Here is an 11341-nt window from a genome sequence, read left to right as displayed (position 1 = left end):
AATTGTTCTTGGCTTTTCCTTACGTGGGTGGCAGTCAAGGAGAGCATGAACTCATATTTATTGAATGCTTAGTCAGCATCTGTTAGATGCTCTATACACACTATCTAACTTAATCCTGGTAAGAATATGGGACACGATAATCTGTGGGAAGTATTTCAGGACAATTTCTTGAAAAAAAAGGGATAGAAAATGTATGCATTTTACAATCCACAATTAGGAGTCTTCTAAATAGTATACATATATAACTAATTTATATCTGGTAACCACAGTGAACAATGGAAATAAAACACTCCTTGATAGCTTTTCTCAGGGATAATCAATAATTTATTTCTCTTTTATTGTCACAATTACCACAACTATCTAGCTACATGACCAATGTCACTACATACCACAGAAAGATTGTCCACCTACACTTTACTGAGACAAAGACAACGGCCATTTATGTGTTAAATGTACAACGGGATGTTAAAAAGAGGCTTTTATGTATAAGACAAGATGTGGCACATGATTTATCAACAGGTTTGATTTCATATGTATTATGCCAAGAAGCAAGCAGAGAAATGTTTTGGCATTGAGTTGTTATTAAAGTAGAAAATAAGTAAACTAGAGAAATAAATCCAGATCTACAATAGATACATTAAAATAGGAAATTAATTAGCTCCTCAGTATTTTTGTTTGTTTTTTTTTGTTTTCTTTCCTTTTGTTTGTTTTTATATATAAATGAGTAATACGAATATATCACAAGTTAAAGAAAAATCTCAGCCAAAATGAAGGTACCAGTATATGAAAAACAAATGAAAAATTAGCAGGTATTTTTGCTTACAAAAAATTTAAACTATAAAGAGTCACAAAATATATATAAAAACGCCACATTGAACGAGGCAAGCATCCTCTACCCAAACTGGTAGCACCCTCTGAAAGTCAGCTGCCTTCCATCCATTCGGTCATACCGTGGTGACTGACAAAAAGGCATTAGGGACTCGTGTGCCATCAGGGGACTTGGCCCCATGGGTCATCAGTTCTTGGATTGTCATCCAGTTGTCCAAAATTTTCTTGTTTCTCTTCTTCATCATCTTTTTGTGACTCAGTTCAATGATGTTGACCTCCTTCTTGCCCTCGCTGCTGCTCTGGGGACTCTCCTTGAGACACTCCAACCGGCTCCGCATCATGAACTCTCGGCGGCGCCGCTGCTCTTTGGCCCGCACCAGGTGTTGCTTCCTCTCCTCTTTGCTCCAGTAGCGCCCCATTTTCATCTCACTCATGGTGTCATCATCCGTCGTCATGCCACTCCGCTCCTCCTTGATCTTTAAGGCACGCTCCTTCAGAATGCGGTCCCTCACAGGTCTCTTGGTGATGTACCGTGTCCCGTCACTCCTGATTTTCACCTTCCATTCCATCTTGGGTTCTGAGCACTTCTGAGACTCCTTGCACACGCTCACCAAGCTGAGCTGACTCTGAGCGAACTCGACTGCGGACTTCTGTTGAATTAACTGCATGTAGCTTTGATAATGCCGGGCATGTGCTGGGATGTTTGCATATCTATAGGAGGAGCTGTGGTAAGGAGAGAGGTAAGGGATGTGTTCACCGCTGGTCTTCTCTGGATCAGAAAGCTTGCTGTTTTCTGAAGTTTTCTTCTCTTTGCCTTCAACGCTGCAACCTTGTTCAGTGGTTTTGGCTTTGGTTGACTCTTTACTACTCTGTCCAGAAGAGGACTGATTGGCTGCCATTGTGCTTCTCAGGTTTTTCTTATTGGTGAGGTTGATCATTCTTGGAAGGGAACTGTCAGGGGAACGGTCCACAGTGAGTGGAGTGCTTCTGCAGCTTTCAGCTGTGTTGTAAGCACTAGAACTGTCTTTGTCTGACTTTTCTGGGTGTTCGAGGATGTCATCTAGTTTTCCCCTCTGTGTATCTATGCTGGTGTTATAATTTCGGAATCCTCCATCATGCAATGCCCAGATGTCTCCATACTGGTCTGTCACTTTCCGGAGCCTGTGAGCCTGCATGATATTTTGGCACTCAAGTTCAATGTTTCTTAGTTCTTCATTAAGCAACTGTAGTTCGTGCTCCACTCCCTCTCGTCCCCCTTGATTGCATTCTATTGTGCTGCTTGAGTAATACAGGTCATACTCTCCATGCTTCCGAATCTTGCATTTGAGCTCCAAGAGCTGCCGAAACCTTTCACACTCCTCATCTTGGTTGCCAATACAGTCTGAGTCAATGTATTCACCAGACACGAAGCTCTCATTACACTGAAGTTCAATGCTTCCCAGAGTGTCTTGGCTCTGCCCCAGCTCTCTCTTGCTCTTCAAAGATGTGCCATTGGGATCCTCGGCTGCATTCTCCTGCTCTGAGCTCTCATCGTTCCGCAAGCTTTCATCTGTGCGCCCCACTCCACTGTCCTTCTCATGGTTGTTGGATGAAGATGTTGCCGTGTCTGTTGTGCCTTCTTCTTCTTCTTGTTTTTTTGGCTAAGAAAATAAAGTTGAGAGAAGAAAGAAAGCTAATTATTTTGAAAAACACCAATTGTTGGACAACTTGCTTGAAAAAACAGTGCTTCTTGGCAAAAGTGCAGTTCCTAGAAAGCTGCCCTGATTTTAGTATCCATAACACTTTTAGAAATAAAGGCAATTAGCTCATGGCAGATTTTTATACTTGAATATAAAGAAAACAAAAGCTGCTTGAATATGGCTATGCTACTCACTTGAGGATAAATAAAACAGGACACATTTAAATAAGTGATTCTTGTCTTAAGGTTTTCTCTTAGTTGGGAAACTGGAGGGAAGGTGTGTAAATGAGGACTTTATGAGTTTCTGTGGTGATAACACACAAAAGGATGAGTAAGAGAGAGTGCCGAAATAGTCTTCAGAAATAGGAAGGCCTAGAGTTCAGAAGCCACATCATCTTGTTACTATTTTCTTTTTCCTGAACTTTTCTCAAGTTCAGAGGAGACTTCATTGGATCTAGTAATACACTGATAATGATAAGCCAAACATCACAAAATTTCAGGAATAGGTTCGTTACTGGAGCCCAGGACCTTCCATCTATAGGTGAGGAAACTTAATCCCAGATGGATGTAGCTTCTTAGGCTAGAGGTCTAGGGGGCCAATGCCATCCCCCAGGGCCAGGATTTCTTACATGTCCAAGATGCTGTATTCTTGCATACAGGTACTTTGACCTCAGTGCATCTCCAAATCACGTTGCTCAAAAGCAACAGTAATGTCTTCGGACTCACTTGGGTTACTTTAAAAGATTTTTCTACTCTTAACCAGTAATTTCCTTCAGAGGTGAGTTTTATTCTACTGAGAGTAAAATGACGGTTCCCCTGAAAATCTGAGCAGCACTGATTGCCAGACATGGGCATAATGTCAAAAAACATATTTTGAGATAGGTATGTAAATATACGTGAACTTCACTCCCTGGTAATTTTTGGCTCTTTATGCAGAACAATTAACTGTCACTGCCCTAGGAAAGTGCACATCTAATTGTTTCTCTTTGAATAGGGTAAAGTTACTCTTTCTTCCACCACTTCTCTTATAAAAGTCTACATGGCAGTTTCTAGATTGTATTCTCCTTATGTCTAAGTTTACTCACTATTTTATATATATATATATATATTTTTTTTTCCTTTAGCAGGAAATTATATAATTAAATATAATTAAGCTTGTTAGTGTCAAAGAAGGACAGAATGGGTGATAAAAGGTAAAACAGGTCTGGAAGGTTAAGATAATTGTTGTTTTCTTCCACCTAAGTAATGGCAGAACAAAGTGTAATGAACTGGGGGGAGAACATGAGCAGGTATCATGTTATTCTAGGATTCTCCATCTTTCCCTAAAATATTTTTCCTCATTTCTTAAGAACATACTGAGATTGATTTAAAATGTCTATTGATAAAAAATAATATTATACATAAGTAACTGTAACTAACAATGGAAAGCTTGATACATCCCTATGTCCCTTGCTATAAGGTGACAACAGCATCAAATGTGGTGACATCTGCACACTGTGCCATAAAACTCCCAGAGGATATTATTGATATTGGACATTTGAGTTTATATACCATATAACTTATATTTATATTTTTTCTCCTATCTAATGGTAGGCTGAAAAAATACAGGAAGGCAGTATTTTTTCTTATTTTTCATACAATATATGATATAGACAAATTAATTAGCAAAATGTGTGTTAACAACAGTTACAGGACCAAGGACAGCATGTGAAGTAAACCTTCAGATGGATATGTATTTTAGTTTTTAAATATGGATATGCAATTTTTAATTGAATTTCCCTTTCTTTTGTCACTGGTTTATGAGCACATGTGAAGACAGTTTTCTATTCTCAAACCTAGAATTCCTGGTTTCTGATATAATGCTACTCTATAATTTATCATTTCCCTATGGAATTATTATAGTGACAGGCAATGTTTCTACCAAGGCATTTCTAATGTAGTATTATTGTTTATAAGGGCAAAGGATTTTTAAAGGTTTCTGTACTTCTCATCATTTTTCAGTCTCATCGTGAAGAAAAATTTCTACACAATGAAAATCTCACCTCAGGGACATCTTGTGTTACCTCAAAAGACCTAGCATTTGTATTACATCTGATGAGTAGGCAGCATCTGACACCATATCACTTCACCTGGACAGGATTTCTCCCTTCTTTCTTTATTCCAACATCCTCCTGTCAATTTTGTATCAGGTCACATTTTTTATCTAAGAGAGAAAAAGCCTGGAGCAAGGACTTTCTTGCTTGTAACCAGCAGCTGCCACCAAAAAATATCTTTATTTGTGGCCAGTGTTGAAGTCATACATTAAAATTTCAACCTGTCCTCTTTATATTGAAAAGCAATTGCTACATTGCTGTAGCAGCATTGCTTTTGAGCATGAACTATTGTTTGTGAAGTGGCCACTTAGCATCCATGGTGAGCACAGAGTGTAGCACACATGGCTTTGTCAACTGTAGTTTGCAACCTAATAATTTATTAGCATATACACATGAGCACGCATGCACAGACACACACATGCGCACACACACACCTCTGTTATGGGATGCCAGCATGTCAATGCATCTCATCATTCAGTTTGGTAAAGTGATAGGATTTTTATGTTTTATATTCCTAAGCTAACTGCCAGGATTTTTTTTTTTAATTACCTTTTAGGGTGAGTTAAGAATTAATGTTGAGACTAGGATGATAGTTAAACAAATAAGCAGATTGACAGCGGAAGTGTTAATAAAATTATATCAGGCAAATGAATGACATGAATCTGACATAAAAAAATCTAGGCTATATTGATCTTGATTTTATCTAGTAGAAAAACAACAACAACAAAAATGAAAAGAATCCTAAGACTTGGTTTGCCACAAACCACACTGTGATCTTTCACTAGTTATGAATTACTTAAAGGCAGGGACTTTGCTCATTTTCTTTGTATTCTCAGGATCAAACGTGGTACTTGAAACATATTAGGGGCTGAGAATTTTTTGTTGAATGAATATATGACCTTAAGACAAAATGATGTCAATAATCTCAAGTTGAACTACTCTTAATTCAGGAGTATAAAGGTGTAATCATGATACCAAATACCCAAATAAGGTTGATGGCTTACATTATGTCATCATCTTCCTAAAGTTGCCTAAATATTCAAATACATACATTAATATTTTAAAATACAAAATTACTTTTTTGGGGGGGAGGGGTTACCTAATGAGATATAGTTTATCTCTAGCTGGTATATTGAGAAGCAACATGCATTTTTACTATTAAATTTCCGAATTAGGTTGAACAGTACCTGGGTCAGCATTTGAATACTACTGTACTCTCCACAATGGTCCCTAAGCTTCCCAAAGTAGAAATATTCTTAATAGAAAAAAATTGTATTTATTCCTTCTTGCTTCATTTGAGATGATCATTTGCTTTCAAAAATTATCGTCACAGAGATGTTTGGTCAAACTCTTTGATTTTGTTTTTTTATTCCATTTATGGTTACACATTTAAAAAAGAACTAGCATCATTTCAAATGCTGGAGTTCAGATTGTGGCCCTACCTGCTCCACCTCACCGGCAGTGCGCTGCATTGCTTCATTATGCTGTTCTTCCAACATCGACAAGTTTAACTCCTCTAAATATTCATTCCTTTCATCTTCCAGCCAGCCTTCATCCAGCTGCAAAAGAATACATTAGTACATTACATTCGGTTAGTGAGAACTCAAGCTAAAATAGGGTACACTTAAATGGTGATGCCTGACCAGTTCCTTTTATCATAATGATTCTCTTCAAAATACCAGCCTCCTATAGTTCACCTCTCAGAAGGAAGAAAAGGTGATAAAAAAAATTGGACTCATGCCTTTTATCCTTCCCTGAAACAGAGCTACAGATTTTCTCTCATAACTGAGTAGACCTCACAGCACAGAACATCACCGTCTTTCAAAGTGTATGAAAAGCATACTGCATAATCCACAGCTGTCACGCTCATTACTCCCAACTGTCCCCGTGTTAAAGAACTGCAATGGTACTAATAGGGCTATGAGACAATCGGGCCTTTTTCCTTAACAACACCCCCACAAAGCAACTCCACACAAAGCACCCCCCACCAACACACACACACACTGATGCTACCCTCATTCTGCTTTTTTATTTTTAGGCGGCTGACTTTCAAGTTAACAAGATGGCTGCTTGCCACAAATACGGACAACGTTTATTTCATCTGAAAAAAAAAAAAAGGAAAATTCTAAGTTACTCTCAGTAGAGAGTGATGCTGTGCCTTGACTATTGTGATTCATTTCTCAGACCCAGTTCCAAGGAAAAAGACCTTAAATGTTGCATGTAAGGGTGAGGGAGCCGTGTGAAGCGTGCAGGGTTTTCTTTGTGGGTGCTGAAGGTAGGTATTCTTGTGGCAGTCTTACACAAACTAAACCAAACAAATCCTTTTGGCTTCTCAATACAAAAGGAAGTGGAAAACTGGTGGTTACCTTGCTAATATGATAAGTGTTGACAGTCAGTTTAGATAATTTGCCTCAAAGTGGGTTTTTGGAGCTGGATTACATAAATTAGCTGTCTATGCTGATTGAATTAACTGAATTATTGTCAAAGCTCCCCTTTACTCTGTGTTACAAAGAAAGAGCAGCTTTCTAGTGAGTCAAAATTGACAACGGTGGGAGATGTTTTCACCACCGGACAAATGGGTAAGCACCAAACACAAAAAATAAGCTTGTCTTTAAGAGAACTGAACTTCTAAAACTTAAAAGCAAACGAACCTGAGAGGACATTAAATTGCACCAGAAGAGGCATTAGTGTCTCTGTATCACATTCATTAAATGAAGGCAATCATAGGTTTCTTTTTATTTACTAAAGGCTACCTAGACCTTAAATTATTTCAAACTTGACTGGGCCAAAAGCATCAATGCATTTATTCATCCTCATTTATGCCACTGTGGCCTGAATAACTTGACCAAGTTCCACCCCAGTGACTTTGATATGCAGATGAGCTATGAAGATTAAGCTGACTAAAAATTTAAATTCAGTCCAATTCATAATTGTCCAAGTTTTACATTTTTTAATCCCTTTTAAGTTTCATGAAGCTGCAAATGCCAGGCTCCAAAAGAAATTACTTAAAGCTAGAAATGTTTATTTTTTATAAGCACAGCAAGGACTTTTTCTTTAATCAGGTCAAAACAAAATATCTGCCCACACTGATACAGTGAATGATGGAACAGAGTCTTTTGAAATTGAAATGAAGGGATGGGGAAGACAAGGAGAACAAAAGATAGAAATTAATGCTTTCCTATAACTCTTTTCTTATTAACTAACCCCACAGATCCCTGAGTTGCCATGTGTAGTTAGTGTGTGTCTACTTTGATTAAGGCTTCCCTCTAGGCTGGAGGAATACACAGCACACTAAGTCAGGAGAGATTCTTCTGGCTCACCTCCCTTCCCTGTCGCATTTCCCTTCCCCCTACACACACATTCATGGCAGTCTGAGTTCAGTGCTGTGGCAGAGACAGAATTTTCCCTTGAGTTGAGCCGTGGGAAAGGGGGGACTGTCATAATTATACAGGGGGATCTGTCTGCACAGTAGAGGCTCACATGTGGCATTTCAGAGAAAGAAGCAACATGCACTGTCTCAAAAGTTCTCTACAGTTCTTACAAGAGTCCTCTCTGCCCCAGTGTCCCAAGGGGAATAGGACAGAATAGCAATATCTTTAATGGTCTCAGGAAGAAAATGGGCAGAAAATGAAAGTAAGTTGACAGGGAATGAAAGAAATGAGTTATTTAAAAATATTACACGGTTGCACAGTACTGCCCCCAGCAACTCTGATCATTTCTGAGAATGTAGAGAGAATTTGAAACATAAAAAAAAAAAAGGCTAGAAAAAGCACACTAAAACTTCTATACTCTCTCTAAATAAAATAAACATGCAAAAAATGCAATAATGAGATATACTGAAACTGATGGGAAAATATGGTGATATAAATACAAGTTTATGTTGTTTTTGCCACCTTATAGCATGTATTGCTTAAATTACATTTTTAAATTATGGTATTAAAATGCATTTTCTTTCCTTATTTTTCTAGAAATCTGATTTTCTAAAGGCAATTAGCTGCCTTCCAGTGTCATGACAGCTTCTTCAGGATCAAGGGGCTAGGGCAGATCTTGATTTTGACAGACGGGATGATATGCTACAGAGTCAGACAACCATCTTTTATCAACTGTGGAAAGAAAGTCTTGTTTGAAAATTCATGCTCCAACATTGACTCTTGGGTCAGGAGTGTAACCAGATATTCAAAAACGCCAGTGGTTCTACCAAGCATATGTACGCCATCAAAGATTAACAGGATCTGGTTTTATGTTATTAATTTCTATTTTTTCCACAGTATGTTATAGCTGTTATGTGGCATAGTAAAGGAAATGCTTTAATTCTAAATTAATGAGGTTCTCTAGCAGTTACATGGAAAGGGCAGGGAAACCACATTATAAAGTTGAAATATCTTTTCTACAGCAAGGATGACTATTGAGTACTCTTCAATTTACCATTAATTTCACTAATATGTATTTAGCCCCTTTATTCTGTTCTTTTTCAAGAAAATGGGGTCATTGAGATTAACCGGTTTGCAAAATTTCCAGGTAATTAGTGCAATTTCATATGTATTTTAATAATTCACTCCCACATAGACAGTGCAGCCAGTTATGGAGTTTCCTTTCCCACTCCTAGGACCTCAGGTGTGTAACTTTAGTTTGCCCTAGGCTATGGCAGGCTTTATGGGAAACATTCAGAATGGTCAAGGGCATAATGGAAATATATGCGGAAAGGGTGATCTTTTAAAACCACTATATTCAAGACAGGATTCGGCCTGACACTGAAATACACTTACTCAATGTAATTTATAGATAGTATGTAGTTATTGAGTCTGAAATATATCAGATCAATAACCTGAAAGACAAATGGTGATATAACCAACTTCACTCACTGAAGTTGGTTATCCAGCACTGACAGATGGGTAGAATGGTGACAATGTAATGTCCTTTCTGCCTTGTGGTGGGGGATAAAAAGGATATAAAAAGAAGTACCAATAGTACTTTTCTTCCACCATTACCTCTCCTTTACTTTCATGACATCTCCCTCTGTAAATATATAAAAAAATTCTTTAAAAGCTCTCAATTTGTTTTTGTCACACTAAACTTGGAAAAAATTCATTTACTATACATGGAACGACACTGTACTACTTAAGGTATTTTATTTGATAAAGTTACTCTAAAAAGATTTAAGTTGATAGCTAGATATGCTAATGTTTCTCTCATTAGAGATTCTTTCAAGATACCTTAATATGCCAATTAAGTATTTTTAGATGAAAACCTAAAGCAAGGATCCACGCAGAATTAAATATCATGTAAAGTCAATCATTTTTCATTTATGAATTAATTTAAATAACTGGCAAGTGGAAGGAGAGAGTAATGATTCAATTTTGTGTTCTTTTAAAAAAAATAAGATGTTTAGCTGCCTTTCTGTGAAGCAATATTAAGGAGTCTTTACTTATAATTGTTTTCATAAGGTTGGCCAGTTGGGAAAGATGACTCAATTATATTTTGTATGCCTGGTTTTACAAACATCCGTGGCACTGATCTGTTATAGAATAGCAGACAGTGAACCTAAAGTGCAGTCTCAAGACTTTTGCTCTCTCTGTTCTGACCTGACTCTCCGGCCTTGCGACCAGCAGCACGATTCTCCGGCACTCATCACTAGACAGCAGGGCCACCGCCGCCTCTCGATCCTGGACGTCTTCCCCATTTATCTAGAAAACAAATGAAAGTGGCGTATTAGTTTCCATTTCCACAATGCTGCACACAATAAATGGCAAATATCAGCTCATTTATGGTAAATGTATGGACATGAAGCTCACACAATGGGCTCGTCTTCAGCCCCTCAGTGGTAAGTGCCTTCACTCAATTACGCGCTTACTGTAAGAGCCGTATCGATCCCTGAAGGATGGCGGACATCAGAGGAAGCAGTTATGTTCATAAATGTCCAACCTGCGCCCTGGCAACATACATCTAGCAACACAATTAACCAGCCCCTGACAGGTGACGTTCATCTTTCTCCGCTCAGAGTAATGGAAGTGTCACTCTGAGATAATGGTGCAGGGGGAAGTAGGACCAGCAATACCACAACTGAAATCCGTCATCCTGTGCGCTTGCTGTGAGCCAATTAGCGAGCTGCCGCGTTATCTCTCACCGGGCGATGCTCCCGGGCTGCTTGCATTTTCATTTAATCATTTCGTATTTGCGTGTGGGTCTGACTCAGTTGCCCCAAATCACTCTCGGGGTATCTTTCAGTGCTTAACTAATCAAACGAAGAACCAGTTCATCAGTAACATCGTCATCTACTCCAGCTCCTTTCTCGGCTCTATCCGCTTCCCTAAAACAACAAAACTAATGAAATATCTTAAGGCTCATTTCTTAAGTATACTTAATTAAAATTTTTTAAAAATTAACATAAAATAAAAAAAAATTTTTTTAAATAAGAATGCTTACTGAAAGAAGCCAAGCTTGAGTAAACTTTTGATTAAAACAAAAAGATTCTAGTGGTGTTTGAAATGTACCTTTTTCTTTTTTCTAAGTTCTACAGGGAAAATAAGGTTCCTAAAGTTTGTATTTTAAACTACATTTCATGTTCAAATGTATTTAGCTCTCATTGATACACTTTTTTCTTTGGATATTTTAAATTTATTTTATTTTATTGATTGCTCAATTCCATAGAGATGAGATTTTTGATCCATAACACATCATCAAAAATGTGGGAAGAAATTTCGATTGAAGAGGTCAAGTAATTCTATCTAAAATAAGTATTAAT

General features: G+C 37.8%; 1 protein-coding gene across 1 annotated transcript in view; it reads right to left on the bottom strand.

Moving 5' to 3' along the window:
* Positions 1-307: 307 nt before the first annotated feature.
* PDZRN4 (PDZ domain containing ring finger 4) overlaps positions 308-11341 on the bottom strand; it is a 364341-nt gene continuing 353307 nt past the window's right edge. The window contains exons 8-10 of the mRNA XM_036866314.1: positions 10182-10283; positions 6042-6158; positions 308-2468 (exon numbers count right to left, since the gene is read on the bottom strand). Coding sequence (XP_036722209.1) covers positions 945-2468; positions 6042-6158; positions 10182-10283 — 1743 coding nt within the window. The 3' untranslated portion in view covers positions 308-944. The remainder of the gene's footprint in view (positions 2469-6041; positions 6159-10181; positions 10284-11341) is intronic.

Source organism: Balaenoptera musculus, chromosome 10, assembly GCF_009873245.2.
Source record: "Balaenoptera musculus isolate JJ_BM4_2016_0621 chromosome 10, mBalMus1.pri.v3, whole genome shotgun sequence".
Lineage (NCBI taxonomy): Eukaryota > Metazoa > Chordata > Mammalia > Artiodactyla > Balaenopteridae > Balaenoptera > Balaenoptera musculus.
This window is presented reverse-complemented; position numbering and strand designations above follow the sequence as displayed.